The sequence below is a fragment of the Hippopotamus amphibius genome, chromosome 8 (assembly GCF_030028045.1).
Source record: "Hippopotamus amphibius kiboko isolate mHipAmp2 chromosome 8, mHipAmp2.hap2, whole genome shotgun sequence".
Classification (NCBI taxonomy): Eukaryota; Metazoa; Chordata; class Mammalia; order Artiodactyla; family Hippopotamidae; genus Hippopotamus; species Hippopotamus amphibius.
In genome coordinates, this window is record NC_080193.1 from 130,959,729 (window position 1) to 130,984,639 (window position 24,911).

The window sequence follows — 24,911 nt, forward strand, 5'->3', positions numbered from 1 at the left end:
TGGTAAGCTACAGGATGGAGGGGTAGGGGCAAAGACTGTCAATCAGAAAAAGATATAGATCAATCAAAATAAGCATTATCATAAAGCACTGTAGATTTCTGAAGTCTAGCTGAGGATTTTCAGAAAGCAGCAAGGACCACAGCAGTGTTCAGGTCTGCACATCCATTTCCTTCTCCAAAAACCCATTTCCTTTCCCTTCACCCAATTCCTGCTTCTAAAAACACATACAACACTTAGCAAAGGCTTTGCATTAGTTATGAGACAAAGGCAGAAGAAACAGGAACTAGCTCTGTAAGTAAAAGGTTAAAGGAAAAGCAAACCCTTTATATTAACTCCACCTTACATCAACTATTATGTTACACTTTGATCTTTTCATCTATGGTCACTTACGTATATTATTGTCCTTATCTTTGGAAAAAAAGAAAAACATATAAGAATTAAACATTTTAAGGACCTTTCACAAACCAAATGACAGTAGGTTTTTATTAACATATCTTACAATGTTGATTAATCCTAGTTTCGTAATTTCTGCTTAATTATAAAGATTGATTTAGCTTCTACAGTAATGTACTGTATTTAAATGCTCATTCATACAAGATAGCACACCAGTACATTTTTTTGAATAATATACACACATCACTCTAACTTGGACCTGTTATTTTTAAAAGTGGGTTTATAAATGGGACTTATAAAAGTTATGGGGGAAAAATTAAAGTTCTAGTTTAGCAGCATGCATGTATGTAATTCAAGTACAATTTTCAACCAAGTGCTTTTTAAAATTTTACTGGTGACTAATTCACCAATATCAAAATAAACACTATCAAATATCCAAATTTTAATGTTAAGGCTAATATTTTCACTTCACAGCCATATGCACAACCATAAAACATTCCATTTTAAATATGCAGTAATCAAAGTCTGAGTACATTATACCATGTATATATAGCATCAGAGTTTCAAACTGTAGAATTATTCAAGTTCATGAATCCTGTAACAGTATTTACTAGAGATGTAAATTAGCATTTTGTTCTTCAACCACACTTACAAATGGTCTGGTATTCATAATGACCAATGCAAAAAATATGACAGGCTGAACTTATGATACAGTATCTTAAAAAGTAGCAATGTGTTGGAAAGAACAGCTATTTAATTAAACAGAATCATTCTAGTCTTTCAGAAAGTTATCTTAATATTTTGGAAATGTATATAAAAATAGCAAGCTATTTCCATGTATTTTATTGTAGAGCTATAGGCAATTTTTTGACTTTTTGAACACATTTGAATATTTACTGTTCTATTTTAACGCAAGTCCATCATTTAATGTCCATTTTTATATCCTGTAATATCATGTCATCCAATAATTTTTAGAACACAGATCTGACTTTATTTTTGTATTTTATCATTAGATGTTTTTTAGTTTATTTTTACATGTAAAAATGTAATTTTATATAACAAGCCATGGAAGTCCAAAGTACCAGGAATTGCTTGATAGCACTATATATTAAATAATCATCAAATTATTGAATCATTTGGAAGAAAAATCTTGGTAGCAATATATAACATGCTTTTCTGTAATCTTCCTTCTGTAAGTACAGAGAGGGTTTTAGCTCAATCATTTCCATTCTTACTGACTTAAAAACCCTACAAACATAAATTGCTTTTCACAGCAGCTTCTAACAAGAATGCAGATGTACAGCTCATTCACGAGGACCATCACCAGAGCCTTTTTTTCCCCCTTTTAGAAAACCAAGCAGAAACAGCAGTGATTACACTGTACAAATACAATATAGATGAACCTCTTGAGCTGATAAGGAAAGTTCCAAAACTATGCTTCATTTGTGGGGAAGTCAGAGCATTTTTCCGATCCAATCATTTAAACAAAAACTTGTTTGGTAATAAAAGGTGGGCATGCACAGAATCAAAATCTGCCATGTGTATGTTCTTAAAATTTCTGATTTTACCTATTTGTTACTACCTTAAGTAACTCATCCAAATAGAACAGCAAATTTTGATTTTTAGGGACTCCCCTAACCACACATATGTCCCCCAAAATGTACTGTATTATATTAACAGCAGCTATCTACTTATTTTACAATTATTTCAATTATTTACCTGGGGAGAATATTTATGAAATTCCTGAGAATGAATTAAGTTTTCAGCAAAGCTTTAAACTTTTAACAGATTCCTCACAATAAGAAAAAATTGTAAAGTTCTACTATTAGACCAACTTTTACTATACAATATTTCACATAAATCATGTTTTACATTTTTTTCTAATTACATACAGCAAAAATCTCAAATCAACACAAGAATGGCAGACGGAAAGGATGCATTATGTTTAGCAGATGCAAATTAAAACACACAGATATAAAGAAGCAGTAAAACTTTAAATAAATCACACCCACTCTAAATATCAATGAATAGCAGATATGCATTGTTGGGAAAATTATTTTTAAATGAGTTTGTCAACAAGTTGTGCTTCTTATTAATTGCCGACTTAAACAAAAAAAGGACCACTAAAGAATGATTTAACTTGTTACTTGTTATGTTCTCCAGATACTTAAAAAAAAATTATACCAATGATGTGATTACCAAGCACCTAATTTTGGAAAGGCTTTATAATGTATGTTTTCTTTCTTTCCCTCAGCAAAAGCGTTAATCCCCAAAATTAAATTAAAGCTTATTGTTGATAAATTCTTAATGAAAATAATGTAATGCAATGCTAAGGTGGTGAGTCACAGCCCATTGTAATGTGGACCCCATCTTTTATTGATGTGATCAAAAGTATGAGAAATCCACTGCTGTTCGAGAACTTTGTATCTTTCTTTACAAATGTAGAGAGGCTTGCCTCGCCTAGAATAGAAAGGAAAAAAAAGTATTAAAAATAATATAATACAATTAAGATTTCACACACATTTTTAAAAACAGATTCTTCATGGCAAAAATCTCACATAGTAATTTGGTTTATTTCATATTTCCTTCACATGAGGATGGGGAAAATATCCCGCCAAATAGAAATAGCTCTAAATTAATGACTGCCAGAAATAAAAAATTATTATTATTATAATTACAAAGTCAGGAATGGCATATTACTCTTACTGGCCAAACGTCAATAAAACATGTGGATGTATTCATGCACATCTAACCTAAGATCTCGATCTTCCTCTCCATGAGCATCCAAATACACAGAACCCCAGAGGCAGAAGCGGTGGCCTCGAATGATGATGATCACTGATGCATTGATCAAAAGGAAAATTCCTGTTCCAGCACCACAGTTCTGAGAATGCTAAAAAATTAAAAATAGATGAATGAACTTATCAAACGGACTTTATAACAAAATCAAGAATGCCTTGTCTTTTAAATAATACAAAAATATTTAAATTTTTTAAAATCAGATTTCATCTAACTTCAACTTATTAACTCATTCTTAATACTTTATTAACAATACATTAGGAAGAATTTGGGTAAGAATTACGTAGGAAATCAGTTAAAACCTAACCTAACTCAGAGGCTAGTGTCTACAACAGTATATATGACTGTTGTTTCACAGCACAACATCTAAACATACGTACCATTAAAGGGCAGGGGGAATAGGGAGAGGAACTGAAGCTGCACTTATGAAAAGTTTTACTCACTTAAATAAACCCCCAGGTGTTTTTCTGTTGCTGTTTTTGTTTTCACCCTTCTACTGAATTTAAAACAAGATCCTTATATGTATTGTATATTTAATTCAAAGAGCAGTTAAATTTGAAGAGTTGGCTTGCCCATATATACCACATTTCCTTGTGATATAAGGTTTCAGTTTTCATAGATTTTATAATATTTACTCTTGCTTACCAAGACACATTCACAGTAGCTTTGTTGCTTGCAGCAAAGTCCTTTCAGGCATACAAAAGTACCACAAACAAGGCAAACGGCGGGATCTTTAGGAACCTTGGTGCAGACACTACAGGTTTTTCTGTGGTAGTACTGGAAAATGGTGTTATAATTTTCAGGCAACTGTAGTAGGTGTGGCAATTTCCATCTTGACTCTTGGATAAGTAAGGCCTAAAACATTATTCAAAAATATTCATTAGTCCTATATATTTAACACATTAACACAAAATATTTATTATTTAAAAGGCCTTTTTTTAAAGAAAAGAAAATCTGTCTCCAAGAATGTGGCTTATTTTCTTTATTAACACTCTTCCCCATTTCCATTTTACAAATGACTAAAATAGTACTTCAACAATTACTATTCTCTATTTTAATATAATTTTCAATTACAACATGATGTATTTTTAGACTAAGCACCCTAAAACATTTAAATTTGGTATTATTTTAAAAGAAAATATTAAATATAACTAAGCATGCATGAAAAATATATGTAGATGTACTTGTTTTTAAATATTCCTAATGCATAATTTGAAATAGTTACACATGTTTCAAAACGAAGTTTTTTACCTTTCTTAGATAAACAATTTATTGGCTTTTTCTTTAGGGAAGATCATGGTTATAATTCATTTCAATAATGCTATTTCATTTATAATTCATTTCAATAATGCTATTTCAATACTTTATAATCTAGAGTGTCCTTCCTAGAAGATGAAAAATCTTATACCTCAAGCTGTTAAGATCTTTTGTATTCATTAGTGCTGGGGTTACAACTCTTTTCATAAATATTCTCAGTGAGTATGAAAAAAAACCGAGTTAAATTTCCCCAAAGGCTATTTTGTTCTTTTTTTTTTTGCAGTTATATAAAAATACTGGAAATAGCATTAATTTTTTTTCAGATGCTACTTTATTAACACTTAAAACAGACAAAATGTAGTATGAATCTATTAAGAAACTGGACAGAGGCTGGCAATTCACATGGTGATCCTCTCACATTACTTAAACCATAATACATCTAAATCAATGCAATAACTAAGTATCCAGCTTGGTGTGTATCAATAAGTTCATGGATAAAGTGGCCTCTGAAGCAAGGATAAAGACAATATATGGGCTTACAATACGCTATTTGCCAGTACAGTGCCCAACCCCGAGCTCCAAAGACTGCATATTGTAATAGGTTGCTTATATATGGATTCTGGATTCTTCTGTGATTTTAGTACTATTGCAAGCAAGCCGTGTACTATCTTCCATCAGGGAATATAATAATAGTTCCACTGAATTAAAAACTATTCTAGATTCCCTATACCACTAGGAAAAGAAAGCGAATCGCTTACAGCATTGTCTGGAGGGGCTGATCTTATCAAGTGAAATACAAATACGACAGCAGTATGTCTGGAACTTAGAGATTAAAAAAAAAAACCCACCACCACCACCACGTCTCAAGCTTGAAAGGTAAAAATTTCACACAAAACTATTACAGCCTTACATAAGCATGACAGGATAAATCACTGAGCTCAGAATAAAGCTTGGGTCACAGCTTTGTTCAAACAAATCCAACCAGCTGAGGTGCTGGTCACAGAAGGTGAAAGAAGAAAGTCATATATTTGACTGTATATTAGCCACAGTTTTTTGATTAATTTTAAATTTTCTAGCTTATTGTGGCATATATTTTTGCAATATTTTTCATTCTCTTTTCCTTTCTCCTACTATTGAATTCAGGGTGAGAAGGTGTTAATTAAAACTTTCCAGGCCATTGGGGTGTGAATACAATAAATCACAGAAGGAATGGACATCTCCCAGAGCCTCTGGATTCACGGAAACTTGATGTAACTATTGGATGTGACTTCAGGTTAGGTATTTTGGAAGTGTTGGCTCCATCTGTGGTTGTAAAGGGAACAGTTATATCCATTTTAAACAGGGGAAGAAATGAAACTCTGTGAATGAAAAGAAGGGTGTCTATGTGCTACGGAGGCAAGACGTGAAGGCAGTGGGCCACTAGTGTTCGTTTTCTCCAATTTGTCTAGCAACCTTATCTGCCTTCCTACATTAACAGCATTACAACTTATTTTGGAAAATAATCTCTTTTCCTGCTCCATACAGATCTGATGGGGTTGCCCCATCACAAGATCCTGCCCCATCACAGGGGTGTACATATGATGCAAATCAGGCCAGTCAGATTCTCTCTCCCAGGAATCTGAATTTGGAGCATATACATAGGGAAGGAAAGTGGCTGAGGTGGAGTCATCTAGCAGTAGCTCTTCAGAGAAAACAAACCAGAGGTCTGTAACCAAACTGTCTGTTGGCAACCAAAGAATCCTAGCTGATACAAGAAAGCAGAAGCAGTAATTCAGACCATCTTTCAAGGCAAGCTGTTGCACTATTCAGCTCCAATCACTGTTTATCTTGCTAAATCTCTTTATTCAAATTTAAAGTTCCAGGCTAAAAAAAAAATCTGGTTGACAAATGAACAGAGTTGAGGTTAGAGATAAAACAGAGTGAAGGGACAAGAGTAGGGATGCAGGTCAGATGGGGGTGCACTCACATAACATAAAAATTCTGCATAAGCATAAATATATATATATATATATATCTCTACTGTTCTGACTCTAAAACAAATAATCACTCAATTTTACAAAAAGATGAAATATTTTTAAATGATAAATACTTATTTTCCAACAATATCCTCAATAATAATCACTCAACTAAAAATGTAGGCTTGCTCTTTAATACTACCAAGTGATTTCATTTTTCTCTATTGTTTAACCCATGGCCCATATGAAGGCAAAATAATTGTAAGTATGCGCATCACTTTCTCCTGTCCTGGTTCTGCAGTGATACCCAACTCTGACTCCAAGACACTCCTCACAGGTTTTCAGACATCAAAATATACCTTCAGATTATAGCTGTAATTGTGAATAAAGCAATTACTAGATAGGAAAATATTTTTACACATAATATACAAGGTTCAATTAACTTCTTCAATTTTCCTTTCCTTTTAAAAAAAAAGTATAAAATGAGATATCTCTTTATTTCAATAGAAAATGAAAATGAACAAAAACAGAGACATTTATTAATTATGCTTACCTTGCCTTTGTTATTCACTTCAATGTTTTAAGAATTAAGTCTAGTGGCACTTCCATCTGAAATACTAATTTTTCTATTATTCCTCTGACGTTAAATTAAAATTCTCGTTTTTCTTGAAACTGGTTCCCCTTTCATCAGTTCTATTTCTCCCAATGACATTAACCCACCATTTAATTGTTTTACAAATATTTATTAGCTGACTAATCTATATCAGGCACTTCCTAGGAACTAGGGATTCAAGAACAAACAAGAAAATTTTTGCCTTGCAGAGTCCCCATTCAGACACATTAAACAAACAAAAGTGTAAACATGGCAACTATTAGAGACAGTGGCCAAAGTATTGCCACACAATAGAGGGAGATGAACTCTCAGACAAAGCTATTTACAGAAGAGGTAACATTTATCTTAGCAAAGCCTTCATGGGTGATTAATTTAACAGGAGAAGCGTAGGAAGACTGACTGCTTTAAATAAAAGTAACAGCAATAAGCAATAGCACAGGTGTTTAAAAAATACATAATATACTTAAGAAATATTCTTTTGTGGTTTGAGCAAGGTGGTGCCAGGGAAGTGGTATGAAATGAGGTTAGGAAGGCAAGCAAGATGGTGAATGCCACGCAAAGACTCCTATCTTTCTCCATAGCCAATGGGGCATCCATCATCAATGGTTTTCAAGCAGGTGCAGGTTCCTATCAGAACTATATATACTAGTTACTACTCTTCTGATGATCTGCGTTCAAGATTTTAAAAAGTCATGTACACCAAGGCCTATATATTCTTCTCAAATGTCTCTTGCATTGGTTATATTCTGTCTAATTTCTACTATCAAAACAATAGTCCAGATTTTCTTCACCACTAAATAATCTCTGGGTTCCCTCTCTCCTTACATCAATTTTACTTACTAAAAAGCCACTAAAGTTACCTTCCTAAAATACTACTTTCATCATGTTATTCCATTTCTCAAAAACTGTATTTCGAGATAGAAGTCTGAGCACCAAACCATGGCACGAAGAGCCACCCACCACTGCCTCACTCCACCTTTCCAATTCACTCATCTCCAACACAATACCTTTACCAATAGAGCTGGCAGCATAGGCAAATTTTAAAGACATGACCTTTCAGATCTGCTAGTCCACATCTTTAGTTTTTATCTGACAGTCCTCTTTCTAACAAGCTTACAAGTTCCTTGTCTATCTTACAATTGCTTTGTATCTTCTAAGTCTAGTGCTATGACTATTTAAGGTATTCAAAAAACCCTGATGACCTAAAACAAACGAAAAGTAACATACTCTACCTTAGTTTTGTTAACTAAATGTTAACTGAAACATTTCTGCTTTTACACTCATAAGTAAATATAAGTAAACTATTTTTTTTTAAAAATTAGTTTAATAAATACTACCAAGACCAGATGAGCTGAAACTGTAAATTCCTCATTACACTCTCAACTATCAGTATGTCACCACTAGAGCAAGTGAGTATCACTCTTTTTACATACCTTTCCTTGTTCGGCATGTCTTTCAGTAAATGAATTTATCTCAAAACACCACTGAGATATAATATCAAATGCTGTAACTGGCCAATCCAGGCAGGAGGCACTGATGAATGGATGTTCTGTTTGGTAAAATGTTGGCAGAAGTCCCAGGCAGCTGGAAAGAACTGAAAATTCTTCTTCTTCCTTTTAGATATGAAATAGAAAATTCTCAAGACATTTCATCATCAACATTTCCCAGTATAGATATTTTAAGTGTCATTCTCATCAATTACTTTTGGACAGTAAGAAAACTTTCTTAACTGAGTCAACTAAATAAAGTGAAAGGAGTGAGAGGAGCAAAGAAAAGAGGAAAAGGTTCTCAGCTGTTATATCCAATATTTCCATAATACTTCTCTTTGAAATTTAACTCCTAAGTGCCATAGCCTCTGATTCATTTATACATTTATTTAAAAAATAGTGTTGTCACATATCGGATGAATAGAGCCTATAGAACCTAGCTACTCTATGAAAGCAAATGTTAATTTGGGGCAAAGTGAAAGTGACTTTTGGTTAAAAAGACATAGGTTGTCGGTGTGGATAAAGAAGAATGATAGTGAAAACACAGAATTCACAATAGACAGCGCTAAATAATTTGCCTGGATCCTGAATGAGTGTGAAACAAAGTCAGTTTTAAAAAGAGGGTGGAGTTTTTAAAAACTTGAGAGCTCTAAGTGCCAGGTAATCTGAAGCTCTACTCAGTAATAACAGAACCAGAGGCATCAGTGATCCAAGGACTCATATCTTAAAAGCTGATTTTTAAAGGAGTTTGTTAGTCTTATAAACACCAAAATATACCCCCACCCCCTCTATTTAACAGAAAATCCATTTAGGAGGCAAGTTAGTCTACTTTCCACTAGGTCAATTCCTATCCTCCTTCAAATTCCAGCTCCTCCTTCCCTGACCCTAATGACACCTTGAACTACCTAGCTCCACTGAGATAAAGTTAATACATCCATACTGTGTAAACACTTCAGTTCTTGCATTTATACTTTCTATGAATTACTGTAAAAATAAATTAGCCTTTCCTGTAAGACTATGGGAGTAGTCCCTGGGAGCAGGGGCTCTGTCCTCCCAACACTTGGCACATAGTAGACATTCAACAAACAAAAAATCTGTTCTGTTAATATGGTGAATTAAGTTTATTGATTTTTTATTGTCGTTGAGCCAGTGTGCATTCCTAGGATAAACCCATTTGGTCACGGTGTATTATCCTTTTCACTGGTAATATTTTGTTAAGGCTTTTCTTCTATGTTCATGTGAGTTACGGGTTTGTAGTTTTCTTTTCTCATGATGCCTGGATTGGGTACTGGTAAAACTGGCCTCATAAAATGAATATGGAGTGTCCCTTCTTCCTCTGTTTTCTAAAAGAGTTTATATAATATTGATACAATTTCTTCCTTAAATTTTTCACAGAATTCATCATGATGTTATCTTTGTTGTTATAAAGTTGTTGATCTCCTTCTTTGGAAGGATAATAATTGTAGAAGTTTAATAACTAAATCAATTTTCTTACTCGATATAGATCTATTCAAAATTTTCTATTTCTTTTTGAGTCAGCTTCAGTAATTTGTCTCTTTCAAGGATTTGTTCATTTTATCCACATTATCAAAAATTTTTGCAAATGTTATTCATAATATACTCTTATGGTTCTGTTGGAATATTTCCTCCTTCATTCCTGATATTGGTAATTTGTATCTTCTCTTTTTTTTTTTTCTTATCAACCTAGTGAGGAGTCTGGTTCCTGGTTAAAAACCTATGTGTGTTCTTTTAGGCCTAACTATAAGTAATTACAAAGGTTTTACTTTGCAGGCCTCATGATGAAAAGTATTCTCCCTCCACCAGACTTGGCACACAGTCAGTGCACTGCAGTCTCTGAAGGGATTTGCAATCACGGTCTCCGGCCCCCTGGCCAGTCATGCTCTTTCACATATTTACATTCCTAGGCCCCTTCATCTGAGGGCTGGGGCAGCGGTCACTATGACACTTTTGCCAAGGCCACCTTATGAAGGGAAAAAAATACCTTGAAGAAACTTTTCCCCACTCTGACTCAGTAGCCAGTACTTTTCCACTCCTATCACTACCCCTTCACCACCCCTCCACCTCAGAGTTCACAACACTGCAAGAGCCGTCTATCTGAGGCTCCCTTAACAGATCCCCACATCTGTGCTGATCTACCTGATTCTCACCCAGTATCCCATTTCATTCTGTGAAGGTGATGGCATGGGCAATCAGCATTTTCTCTAGTTTTAGTCTCTTGCTTATACTATCACAGTAAGTGACTAAAGGCTTAACTTTCATTTGCGGCTTGCTGCTTTAGTCAGTCACTCCAGTACCTAGCAGCTCAGTTCCCTCTCTCCCAGCTCAGCTGAGCTTCTGACATTTAGGTGTATCCATTCTATTGATCTCTGCAAAGAACCAGATTTTGAACTCACTGATTTTCTTTACTGTTTCTCCACTACTATTCATTGCTTTCTGCTCTGATTTTTGTAATTTCCTTTTTTTACTTGTTTTGGGTTTAGTTTATTCCATTTCTAGTTTCATAAAGTAAAAATTTAGATAAATGATTTTAGACCTTTCCTCTTTTTAAATATAAGCATTTGAAGCTATATCTCCCCAAGAACTATTTTACTGGCATTTCACAATTTTGCTACACTATGTTTTCATTTTCTCTCAGTTTAAGTGTTTTCTGATTTCTATGTGAGTTCTGCTTTGATACATAAGTTATTTAGAATTGTGCTGCTTAATTCTCACACATTTGGGGATTTATATATTTCTGTTACTGATTTCTAATTTAACTCTGTGTGGTAAGAAAATATGTTTTGTGATTTCAACTCTTTTAAATTTACTTCTACTTGCTTTATGGCTTGGCATATGGTATATTTTGGTGAATGTGTCATGTGCACTTGTAAAAAATATGCATTCTGTTACTGTTTGGTGCAGTATTCTATAGATGTCAATTACATCAAGCTGACTGAAAGTATGGTTCAGGTCTCATTTATTCCAGCTGATTTTCTGTCTACTTGTTATTGATTATTAAGAAAGAACACTGAAGTTTCCAGCTATAATTATGGATTATCTATTTCTTCTTTCATTTCTGTCAATTTCTGTGTCATGTAATTTGGGGTTTTATTGTTTTGTGCATATATATTTACAATTGTTATATCTTCCTGCTCTGTTGAGAGAGGGCATTTATGTTCTAATGTAAGGCATAAAAACTACTTGAGACAATGCGAACTACTAATGGTAGGAAAATAGCAAAACCTTTTCATCTTCTTCATGATAGGAAATCCAACAACTGAAAAAATTAACAAAGATCTATATAAATGTACCCCCCTGCCCCAGGATTCACAGATTACTTCAGGATTACTTTGCCTCTCATGAAGCAAATGTTCAGTCCAAACGTGGGTCACTAAAATGAAAGAAACCTGAGGAAAAATTTATAAAAGAAGAAAAAAACGAAAGAAAAGTTTCTCATTCCTATTATTTGACTCGAACAAAATAGATGAGAGTGGAAGATTATTCTATACAAAGAAAAACTCATGAGATATTTTTTTAAAGATCAGATACTAAATGATTTTCCCAGTTGTTTTCATTTCCTAATTATTTTCAAAAGAAGTATTATGCAACAAGTAGGTCATAGTAAAGAAAACAAAATGGCTCCTACATAAGGAAAATGCTCAACCTTAGGAAAAATGCAAAGTGAAATTACCTTAAAACAAAACAAACAAAAAATAAAAACAAAAAAAAACCCCTTTACCTAGACCAAAGATCTAGAGGCAAAGATCAAATAATATGATAACACACTAAGCAGATACAAGTACAGGGAAACTTTCACACGTTACTAGTATTAACATAATTGGTACAAGTTCAATGAAGGGCGGTTTGGCAATAAGCATCAAAACTACAAAAGTATGCAAATGTTGACAGCAAATCACTTCTAAGAATTTTGTGTGTGTGTATATAAACTTTTTTTTTGATTGGAGTATAATTGCTTTACAATGTTGTGTTAGTTTCTGCTGTACAATGAAGTGAATCAGCTATATGTATATATATACTCCCTCCCTCCCACCACCACCCCCATCCCACCCATCTAGGTCATCACAGAGCAATGAGCGGAGCTCCCTGTGCTATACAGCAGGTTCCCAATGTGGTACATACATACAATGGAGTATTAGCCACTTCTAAGAATTTATCCTACAAATACAATAAAAAACATGCAAAATAACTTGTGTGTACTATTATTCACTGTGCTTTCATTTGTAAATAGCAAATTACTAGAAACAACCCAAACGTTTATTAATAGGGGACTAATTAAATACATCCTGGCATATCATACAATGAAATATTCTGAAATATTCTAAGACAAAATGAGGAAGGTCTTTATGTATTGAATATGAAATGCTCTCCAAACTACACTCTTAAGGGAAAAAAAAAATGCAAGCTGAAGAACAATGTATAAAAAGAGGACTGGAAAAAAACAACAACAACCCCCTCCCCCCAACACACGTATTTTCTTGTATATGCATAAAATCTCTTTGGAATAATACAGGGGAAACTGATAGCACCTGACAGTAATCAAGTGGCTAGGGAAAGGGGTAAAACAGAGACTTGTTTCCATAGAATATCTTTTCGTACCTTTTCAATTTTGAAAAATAGGAATACATTACCTATTCAAAAAATAAATACTTTCTTGCTATAAAGTTAATTATTGCAGTGGTATATTTACGCTATTTAAAAAGAAGTATAAAAAGGTACTGTTTTTTAAAAAGTGCCTCCACCATCCTTTTTTCCCTTCTATCCAAATCTCAAACTCACCCAACTCCTTGGTAAGAATGGACCATAATTTTTCATGTATTTTTCCAAAGTATCACACACACACACACACACACACACACACACACACAAAAGCAAATATCAATACTATAATTTTCCTTTATTTTCATTTAATATAAGCATACCTTGTGCCTTTGGTTAATATATTTTTGAGATTTTTCCATATTAGCATATAGAAAACTTTCTATTCTTTTCTCCTCTAAAGACTATGCCATTGTGTGAATGAACCATGATTTATTTAACCAGTTTCTCACTGGTGGACACTAGAGATGTTTTCACCTTTGTTTGCTATTCCAGTATATCTATTTGTCTATCAATAAATTGATCACTATACTATTATACTTAAAGAAATGTCTTTAGAGTATTCATATTGAGATCAAAGAGAGTATAATATGCAGTAAGATAGTGTCTTTTACAGACTTAAAACTAGAAGAAAATTACTTGTACTCCTCAAAAAATGATTTGTGTAGTAAGCAGCAGCATAGCTCAGATGTTAACAGTGCAGATTTGGCATTCAGACTAAATGTGTTTGAATTCTGGCTGCTTTACTTATTAGCTGTGAATCTGAAGCAAGTTATTCATCTCTCTGGTCTCCTGTCCATAAAATGAGGATTATAACAGCTACCTCACAGTTATTGTGATGCTTAAATGAATTTAAATGCAAAGCACTTAAAAGAGTGTTTAGCATATAGTCAGTGTACAATAAATGCTAGCTATCATTATTATTCGACGAGAAACTACCTTTGACAGATAGAAGAAAGACAAAAGGATTAAAGGAGATATATTAAAGCAGTAGTCTTACAACTTTGGAGGGTGGGTGGAAAATCCACCTATAATAACCTGATAACTATTTTCTTCCAAGAAAAATACACACACACACAAACATTTTACCAACAATGCTATGAATTCAAAAACTACCTGCAGTCCCTCTGTTAGGAATTCCAGAATTAGAGTATAAGTAAGAGAAGATGCAATTAAGTAGGTGCAAAGATAAAAAGAACCACATGGGTTACCATAATTAGCCCTAATATGGTAGCAGAAATAGTGTCAGACTAAGATATTTAACTAAATTAGGAAAGTCTAACAGATTAGCGTGGAGAGCAGGTTTTTGTGTCAGAACATATACCAGGTAACATTCTTCATGATTTCCCATGGTTACCAAAATGTTTGTTTAAAAAATGTATCATTGGGGCTTCCTAGGTGGCACAGTGGTTAAGAATCCGCCTGCCAATGCAGAGGTCACGGGTTCGATCCCAGCTCCAGGAAGATCCCACAGGCCGCCGAGCAACTAAGCCCGTGTGCCCAAAAAAAAAAAAAAAAAAAAGTAAAAAATGTATCATTAAATACAGTTGATTCACTTCGTTGTACAGAAGAAACTGGCACAACAGTGTAAAGCAATTATACTCCAATAAAGAGCTTAAAAAATGTATTTTGAAACGCAAGAGTCTCCTGGCTATTAGAAATAATCACTGAATTCATTAGCAAGGTGGCTAAATGTAGAAGATTAATGTTCAAAAATTTCAACTGGATTTCTACATTTCAGCAACATATTGGAAAACGTAATTTTAAATGATTCCATTTACAATAAAACAAACAAAAAGACATACACAGGAAACTTTAAAACCATCCTCTTTGGGGTAGAGCACAAAAAAGGATACTGTCTATTACTTTCACTACTCAAAATAGTACTGAACGTGCATTAAGACAATAATAGAGAAATAAAGATTTGAAAGGAAGGGACAATACTGTCATTGTTTTCAGATGATATGATACACAAAAAACCTAAAAGAATCAACAGGTAAACTATCAGCATTAATAAGAGAATTCAGCAAGTGCTCAGTCACAAGAACATATAAAAATCAATAGTATTATTTTATACCAGCAAGGAGTAATCAGAGAATGTTATAGAAAACAACATATCATTTAAATAGAAACTAAAACCATAAAGCCTCTAGATCAGCTTTATAAAAAATACCAGACTTTAAGATGATTTAAAAATTCTATGAAAATATTAAAAGAACTGAAAATGGATATTAAAACTGTGTTCAATGCCTTAAAATGATACATTCAAAGAAATTCTCATCTAACAGCTTGTAGGAGTTTGGAAAGAAATTTGTGAACTGATATAAAATTTACATATGAGAATAAAGGTCCATATATAGCTAACCAGAAAAAAAATTTTTTAGAAAAAAAGAATTTGGCAAAAATATATTAGAAGGAAAAAAAAGAAGTGGAAACTCACCCTACCAGGTATAATATCTATCATAAAACCATTGTTATTAAGAGTGTGCTACTAGTATAGGAACAAATAGGTCAATAATACACAATAAAGAAATACAGAAACATGTTAACATCAGAAATTAGTATGAAAAGGTTATTTTATAAATAGAACAGTCTCAGGAAAATTGTCTCATCAAATGGAGGAAAAATTAGATCTTTATTTTAGTACAAAATAAGCTCCAGATTAAATGAAAAATGAAAATGTAAAGACAAAACTATAACAATAATAGCAGAAAATATAAAATAACTTTATAATCTCAGACTGTAGAAGGATTTTTAAAATAAGATTCCAAAAGCATAAGTCATAAATAAAAAAGTGATAGGTCTGATAACATTAAAATTAAATATTTCTGTTCCTAAAAGATATCTGCAAAACTGGCAAAGCAGCAGCAAGATAACGACAGAAAACCCAGTTTTTTTAAATGCTCAAAGAACACGAATAGGGAATAATACAGAGGAAAATTTAAATGTCTACCAAGTATATGGAAAGGTGATCAATTGAATTTATATTAGAGAAATGCAAATTAAATTAACTATAAGCATATACTTTACCTCCATCTGACTGGCAAATATTAGAACACTGGATAATAAAAAGTGTTGGCAAGTATAGGGCAGAAACCAAGAACCCGCAAATGGGAATGTGAACCTTGAGCAGCCACGTTAGAATGCAAGGAGGCAGAATGTATCCTATGGATCCACAAATCCCATAACTAGGTATAGAGAGAAACTTTAAAGTATACAAAACATTAGGTTCCCATTGTAGCAGTTTTTTTTTTTTTTTCACTGTAGCAAAGATTTGAAGGCAACCTAGATGTTCACCAATGAGGAGTTAGTAAAATGTGGAATACACATATACTAGAATACCACTATGAAGAAATAAGAAAGAATTATCTTGAGCTACATGATTAGGTCTAAATGATATAATATTTAGTAGGAAAAAAGTAGAAAGATACAAGATTTGCAGCATAATACCAGTTATACAAATTAAACAAATACAAAATCACACTATATGCAGTTTATACTGATATACACATTACTTCTGAGAAGTAATGGATAAGATATCATGGGGAACAAAGGGAGAGTAATATTAGAGGCACTATACTTGGTACGCCAAAGCAGAGGAGTGTGATCAACTGAATTCCATGCGTATGCACCTCCATCTTTCCTCTCAAAAATGAAAAGATAATTTCAGATGAAGTGAACAAAAGGAACAATATAAATACTATTAGATGAATGAGGTAAATTCTACCTCTAACTGACTTACTAGCTTAGACATGCCTTCATCCTTCAGTTGTCTTACTGTAAAATGAAACCTAGTTTATAAGCTGGTTAAGAAACTGCCAGTCATTATAAAGTGCTTTGTAAATATCTCTGAGCAAATACATGTTTAGTCCTGTCTCCCCCATATGAAACAAAGGGGGAGAGTGAATGGATCATTCTTGAGTTAACTTTGAGAAATACAGAAGAAAACATTAAGGGAAAATTGCTCAATGAGTAGATTTGCAAATCGAATCAGAGGGAGTAAAAGAATAAATTTTAATGAAACATTTTTTAGACAAAAGTATGAGATATGAATGGGTGAAACAAAATACTCCAAATGAAAGAAAGTGACAAAGAAAAAAATGTCAAATCCACAAAAGTTAAAAGTATGCATAACATTATACCCATCTATATCATACTACCATGATTAATAGAAACAAAAAAGCCAAAGTGAATCAAGTATCAGAGCAAGCAAATATCTATCTGTATATTTATATTTCTATATTATATATTCATATATTTCTATAATTACACACACTTTTATGTATTACATACATATGTAAATGCAAAAAAAGATTACACAGATGACAGAAATCTAAACAAAAAGAGCAAATTTCTAGCTAAAGTTGTAATCTTACTTTTCTCACTTCAGTTGAAAATATCCACTTACATAGTCCAACCAACCCCTCAAATTGAATATTATGCAAAATACTTTCATTTGGGATCCCACAAAACTGCTCCGTATTCCTCCCCTATTAACTGTACCATTAGGTTCAAAACTCCCAGGCTCAAAACCCAAGTACGGTATGCTTCTTTCTTCTCCCTTGACTCCCACATGTTCAACTAGCTGTCAAATCCTTACTATTTCATCTCCAAAATCTTTAATTGCTCCCTATCCTCTTCTATTTCTAATATTTCCTTTCCCAACAGGCTTTTCTGTTCCTAGTCCCTCCAGTCCTTAGAGCTCACCAACTGTCATATTAGAATGAGATTTTATGCTGTAAAATTTGAATCGTGTCACATTTTTGTTCTAAAATCTTTCAGTGGTCCAAATTTCTTCCATGTGAAATTCCAGATCCGTCACAATTTCCCCTTAATCTATCTTTCTGACATTATGTCACATCAATCCTCTTCATGCCTCCTAATCAATAAATTTCTTACTTGGTCTAAGCATATTCCCAGTGCTCTACTATAGGCATGACTGTACATCCAAGCCCCAGACTAACTTTCAACATCCAATACAAGAACTTCTGCTTCCAGTTACTTTTAAATTTATGGGAGAAAAATACCCTTCAATAAAAACAAATGACAAAATAAATCAAGAATACAAGAACACAAAGGTAACAAGAACACAAAGAATCACAGTCTTTGGCTTTTAAATGTGAAGAAACCAAAGTTGATGAAGGAAGTAGTAGATTTTGTAAGGCTAACCTTCTCTATGTTTAAGGACATTCATATGTCAGAAGGAAAGACACTTTTAAGTTCAAATTTAAAAATAGATAATTCTGAAAGAAAATATCTAATGGATGAATATTTTTAACTTGTTCAGTATCTTAGAATTCTAAATAGAATGTTTTGGGGACAAACGTGCAGAGTTTATCTTGACTCACTTGATGAAAACGAAGGAATCCAAACTATTTAATGCAATGGTCAATTATTTAAGAGAGAAGGAAGAGTCAATGACTTAATTCTGATATACCACATGCAGGCTTCAAAAGACCATAAATACGATAAGTGACTTAATTCTCATCTCAAATTCCCTGGAAATGAATGGCAGATAATCCTATAAACACAGGGTCATAATCCTATATACACAGTCTGGTTTACTTACCTTCTGGTTTCCTTTTCTGTCACTTTCTTGCCTACTCACACTGACCCACAGTTTTACAAACTAGATTAAACCAGTGATAATTCATTCATCCAAGTTTTAACTGGATATAAATTGAATATTTCCCAATTCTAAAATTACATAAATGCCATAGATATTCAAACAACCAGCTTGCTGGCCAACATAACACCCTTTAAAAAGGATATTAAAAGCCAGTGATGATTAGTGATAAATATATCAATATGACAAAAACAATGATAAATATATCAATATGTATACTATCTTCTGTTCAAGTATTGGGCATTTATTATCACAAATCTAATCCAAAACTCCTCTAATATCAAATACTAGTAATATTACCACAAAAATGGGTAGATGCTAACAAACACAAAAGTAACAATAATAGTAAATATTCTAAATATTTATTCCTTTGAGTTAGACTAACATATACTTGTATGACAGTTCTGGATATATAACAGATATAAGTATTACATGTCAGTATATTTTTTAAAATTAGCTAATTGTTTAAAAAAAAAAAAAAAGGCTCTACTCTCTACCCCAAATTATACCTGGCAGCTAGGTAAATCTTCCCCAAAAAGGTGGTGCTGAAGAAGGCTGGTGATTCTGAGGAAAGGTAAGCAGAAGTCCTGTAAGTATTTTTCCATGGATTCAGGAGACCAAGCAACAGGGCTAATCTAAAGTTAAAAAAGAAAGTCAGAACAATTTATTCTATAACAGACATAGCTTAAAAAGTAATGTCCATAATGGCAAGAAAAAAATTTTTAAATAACCACTACATGTGGTGGTAGAGAGAGCATACCGTCGCACACTCCTGAGTTCCTTCTTCACGGTATAGCTTTCCTTTAGATAGTTCACTTGTCACAAAGCTCAATAACATTTCATAAGACTTTTCTGCATCACATGTATTCTGGAAAAAAATTAAAAATTAATTCCATTACTCACTGAAAATTACAAAAAGATTTACATTGGAAAGGCTTGTTTTTAATGAGTAGAGTATAATCATGATTACATTACTTTTCAAGCATGTAAACTTCACTTTCTCGAAAGCTGTGTACAACAGTATACCTCTGGATTCACAATGAAATTGGGCAGGTGATTAAAGCTATTCCAATACTTCTTTAAAAGACAGCATATAAGTTACATAATATATGTGTAAATGAACATATCTAAATCATATCTTTTGTCTCAGTAATTCTCACTCCTGGAAATTCTTCCCAAGGAAATAATCTAAAAAGAAAGAAATAGCTTTATGCCCATAACATTCACTGAAGCATTATAATAGTGAAAAATTAGAAATGACCAACAAAAGTGAAGCAGTTACCTATATTATGACATATCAGAATATTTTATAGGTAGTAAATATGACAAATTTGATCTACACAAAAAAATATTTATAGTGTGGTGTGAAAAAAGCTAACAAAGGTATATCTACACTCATTACAGTGATACAAATGCATGAACTATAACACGAACCTCAAATTTTTTTCTTTTACAATTTTTCTAAAATTCCTTTGAGGAATTTGTTAAACAATCTAATGTAAAAATAAATAGGATCATATGTTTATTACAGAATTACAGATAACATTAAATAACAGTCTACAAATTAATTAACTTAATGACTACTTTTTTGTAAGAAAGGAAAAATAATGGCTATTTATAAATTTAAATTTATTTCAATAAGGTTTTTGCACAGAAAGAAATACACTTTTTATATTCACTGAGATATTAAAAGTTGTTGCAAATTACAGTAGAGTATAAATTATGATAAATAATTTTATTGTGATGTGTATTCTACTAACTATATTTTTTAAATAATAAAATATAAGAATTGAGTAAACACTATGGGATATAAGTTTATCCTGAATTTTTAAGGCACTGATGGTCAGGATCACAGTATTTGTTACTTGACGATACTGTCTTTCTCTCTTACATGTTACTGTGCTCTCTTCAACTAGACTGTAAATTTCAAAAAAAAAAATCAGGAATTATGCTTTATATCTTTTATGCTATCCTTATATCATGTGACCCAACCCACCCTTGCCTAATTAATCAACAGGATGATCACTTGCCAAGTATGATGACTTGTAGGTTACATATAATTTGCAAGAATCAATACCCTACTGAATATCAAAACAGCAACATATTATGGTTTTAGAATTGATTTAATCAGAGCGGTTCTTGAATAGGCAACTCAAAAGAAAACAATATCACTATTTTGCTGTTTATTAATCAATGTGACATATTAAAGTTGTAAAAATATACAAGACAGCCTGAAAGCCTAATTCAATATACTCTTCTGAGTAAAAGATTTATAGAGCATAACAACAGAAAAGTATAATACTTTCTGACTTATGGGGGAAATATCCCAATAAAAAACAAATGATACTCAGATCACCCAACCAAGTTATTGAGCAATAATTACTTTTAAATTATTATTATCAAATACATTTTAAGTACTTTTTTTTACACATAGGAGGTATTAGATCAGAAAGTCAAATATAATGTAGTAGTCACTGCTTTGTATTGAGAACTCTTCCCACCAGAAGAGTATTAGATAAGAAAATAATTTTATTTCATACATAAGAAGTCTTAGGAAACCATATTTTATACAAGCAACATTTGAATAAAGCAAAGAGTAGGCTCTTTGGTAAAGCTAAGAAGATAAGCTTTAAGAACTAAAGCTTTTTTTTTTTAAAAGAAGTAAAGCTTAAGAAGAGGATTTCTAAGACCATGGATGAAAGACTAGGATCATGATCAGAAGAATCCTGTGGGAGAAGTGGCAAAGGTATGTGAGTTAAATAAAGAAAAGAATTAAGGGTTGAGAGATGCAACAGATCCTGTGCTGGGTAGATGCTTTGTCTAAATTATAGTGCTTCTTAAACTTTTGGGGGTGACAGGCCCTTTGAGTATATGCTAGATGCTATGATCCTACTCTCCAAAACAAAACAAGGGGAAATGACCCCAGATTAAGAAATCCTGGCATAAATACTCTTAACTGTATTCAAAAGAACACAATTTACGCTAATTGTAATGATGATTTTTCCAACATAACTAAACCTCATTATCAAATTAACTCTAAACTCCCTCTGAAAAATACACAGTACCTATGTATTTTATTTTACCAGATTAGATCTGTTTTCACTGGAATTATCATACCTGAGGATAAGGAACTACAAGGATGAAATGAATGAGTGAGTCTCAATGAAGAAAGACAAGAAGGAAGAAAGAAAGTGAGAGAGAGGAGGAAAGAACTAAAGGTAGAAGGAAATTTTTTAAAAGAATGACTGATACAGAGTGCAGAAATCACAGAGATATTTCATTATTTATAAATATTATTGTTGCTATTATTTACAATCCTATATCTAAATGTTTAGATCTATCATAAAAAAACAAAAAAGCTAAAACTGTGGCAAACCAACCTACAAAATGTAATTTTTTGTTTTCATTCACTAAAGCAGTTTATATGCCCATAAATTTCTAATTTATGTTCTGATAAGAATCTGCCTTATATTAAATGTTTTATTAAGTATTTTTTAAAACAGCTAACTGATCAAATTGAGAAAGAAAACTGACACAACAGTTACCTAAATTACTTAATGTTCCTTCCATCATAGATTTACAATTGTCTAATTTTCTGTCAGTAGGTCTCATTTTAGATGAATAGATTTAGACCAAAATTATATCAGAAAATGTTTTAAATGTGTACTTTTTCATGGTTAGACAACTTACTAAAGAAACATTCAAACAATGACACAGCATAGTAACCTGTTATACCTAATTTGAATACAAACAATCCAAATATCAGAGTGCATTCAGAGAAACTGAAAGAATATTTAGAAAAAAGAAAGATAATTGCAGAAGGCAAAAGTATCCAAGAATCAACTAGAAACAAAGAGGGGAAAAAAATCACTGAAGGAAAAGACAGAAATTAATTTTGTTGTTTAGAATAACAGAATTTTAGAAATAAAGGCCCCTTATAAATCATACTTATGTTCTAAACTTATTTACCTGTGAGAAGGCTGAGGTTCAGAGAGTTTTTAATGTCTTTAACAAAAAAGTAATATCTTGATGTAGTGGTAGGAGCTTGGCCTAGTACTCAGGTTCCAGGCCAACAACCAGTATCTCTAAATTAAGATGTAACAAACTTCGTGATGTCAGTACATTAAATTTTTGTACACAAAATCATGATTTGGGACTAAAATCATGTGATGAAAGTGAAGGTTATATTGAATATATTGCATGTATCAATATCTATAACTGGTTTTCTCTTCTTTAATAAAAGTAGATATGATTTTAAAAGAAACTTTTCAATGAGATTTAAAACCTCTTTAAGAGTCTATAAACCAAACAAAAGGTTCAATTTACACTATACTTATTATTTTTTCCTACCAACTTCCCCAAATAAACACAGAAGTAATCTTCTTATTTCACCTATCTCTATGCCAAATTATTCACTCAGTTCTTTGGCTCCATAGTATCTCATTTGTTTCCAAGCCACTGAAAATACTTACATTTAACTAAACTTGCACAATTTTTCTAAACTGTTCACAAAATTTTAACTTAAAGAGAATGCCTTTAAATTTACTAAGAACTTACATATATATATATACATATATTATATATACATATTTTAAACATGGGGAAAAAGTAGTTTTTAAAGAGGTATAACTAAGAAAAGGGTAGGATTTTTAAATCCAGAAGTGGTGCATTAAAAGCAATCTTTAGATTGTGATTGGGAATGAGGTAAGGAGAAGAAAAGATGACAGATAAGTAAAACAGGTAACTCTAAATACATTTCATTACTTGCTAACTGTGTTGATACAATTTTTATAACTTCTCTAAGTTTAAGGCTTGCAGCAAAAGCAAAACAAAACTGTCCAGATACAAAGGGGAAAAGGCCAAGATTTAGAGATAGCTACAGAAGACCTCATTGTGCAAGGAAAACGTTTTTAACTTTTTTAGCTGAAGCTGCTCCATTTTCAGTTAATATACTGTTAATAACTCATTTTGCCTTTCAAATATCTTATCTCATTCATTCATATCACAAACTTCAATGAATTCACCAGACCACTAAATGACAAATTCAGCCAAGACACTAACCTTTTTGAGAGCTCCCGTGTGTTTCCAGGCTGACCTATCCTCCTCATTGCATTTAACTGAAAGTGCCACAAGACCTTGTGTGTACAGTAGGGTAAAAAGCACCTTCACAATGCAGGTGAAATGGTCTACGAGAGAAAGAAAAGATCATTATTTCTGTGGAATCTAGACATTTTTGTACTCAAGAATAATTTCACAAATACATGCCTTTTCTTGCATGTGTAACTGGTTTTTGTTTAACACTTAAGTAACAAAATAACAATATGATATTATATTTTCTGCCTAACAGATCTGAAATTATGAAATCAAATTGCCTTTATTCATCTACATAATATGCAAAATGAGGCTTTTAGCATAGTGGGAAGTATGCTCTATTTCAACCTCAGAATAACTATGTAACCTTGGCAAATCCCCTTACTGGACATCATGTGCTTAATAACAATGTCTGGGAGTCTGAGTGTTCAAAACCAACACTTTACCTGCTTCTAATTTGATATGTATCTTATAAAGAATAGTACAATACAATACAGAGCTTCTAAAGTTACCAAAAAAAAAAAAAAAAAGAAATCCCAATATTTTAAGTACACTAATTGAATTTTAAAACTCAATGAAAACTATAAAAATGCAAAAACAGTAATAACAATATGTAAAATGTCTGGCACATATTAGGTACTTAATGGTAACTTAATCATCATAATATATATACATTTAATATAACAAAAAATTTCTTCAAATGCCTCCTCTCAATCCTCATAATAGTCTCAGTTGGACAACTGAGTTCATACAGATCAGTTATTCCCTCTATCATGGTACGCTACTCCCCTAGTAAATGGTTACTATAACCACTTGGACGCTAAATTCAGAAACTTATAGACATCCTTGATACTTTCCTATCGCCCCATATTACAAAAATCACCAAATCCTGTCAATTCTTTTAAAATATCTTTGAGTCAGCTCCAACACCCTGAACCATGCTTCCATTGTTTCTTGCCTAGACTTACAAATTCCAGCTTAAATAATTGTGTGGGAGTTCCCAGGACCATTTCCAGATTTGATGGTTCACTAGGAAGACGTGTCACAAGACTCAGCGCAGTCCTATGATTTAT

At 32.5% G+C, this 24,911-nt stretch overlaps 1 protein-coding gene across 1 annotated transcript in view; it reads right to left on the reverse strand.

The window, feature by feature from the left end:
• Positions 1–495: 495 nt before the first annotated feature.
• UBR3 (ubiquitin protein ligase E3 component n-recognin 3) overlaps positions 496–24,911 on the reverse strand; it is a 223,694-nt gene continuing 199,278 nt past the window's right edge. Inside the window, exons 34-40 of the mRNA XM_057747121.1 lie at positions 23,809–23,933; positions 19,508–19,615; positions 19,257–19,382; positions 8,451–8,630; positions 3,838–4,047; positions 3,147–3,286; positions 496–2,853 (exon numbers count right to left, since the gene is read on the reverse strand). Coding sequence (XP_057603104.1) covers positions 2,736–2,853; positions 3,147–3,286; positions 3,838–4,047; positions 8,451–8,630; positions 19,257–19,382; positions 19,508–19,615; positions 23,809–23,933 — 1,007 coding nt within the window. The 3' untranslated portion in view covers positions 496–2,735. The remainder of the gene's footprint in view (positions 2,854–3,146; positions 3,287–3,837; positions 4,048–8,450; positions 8,631–19,256; positions 19,383–19,507; positions 19,616–23,808; positions 23,934–24,911) is intronic.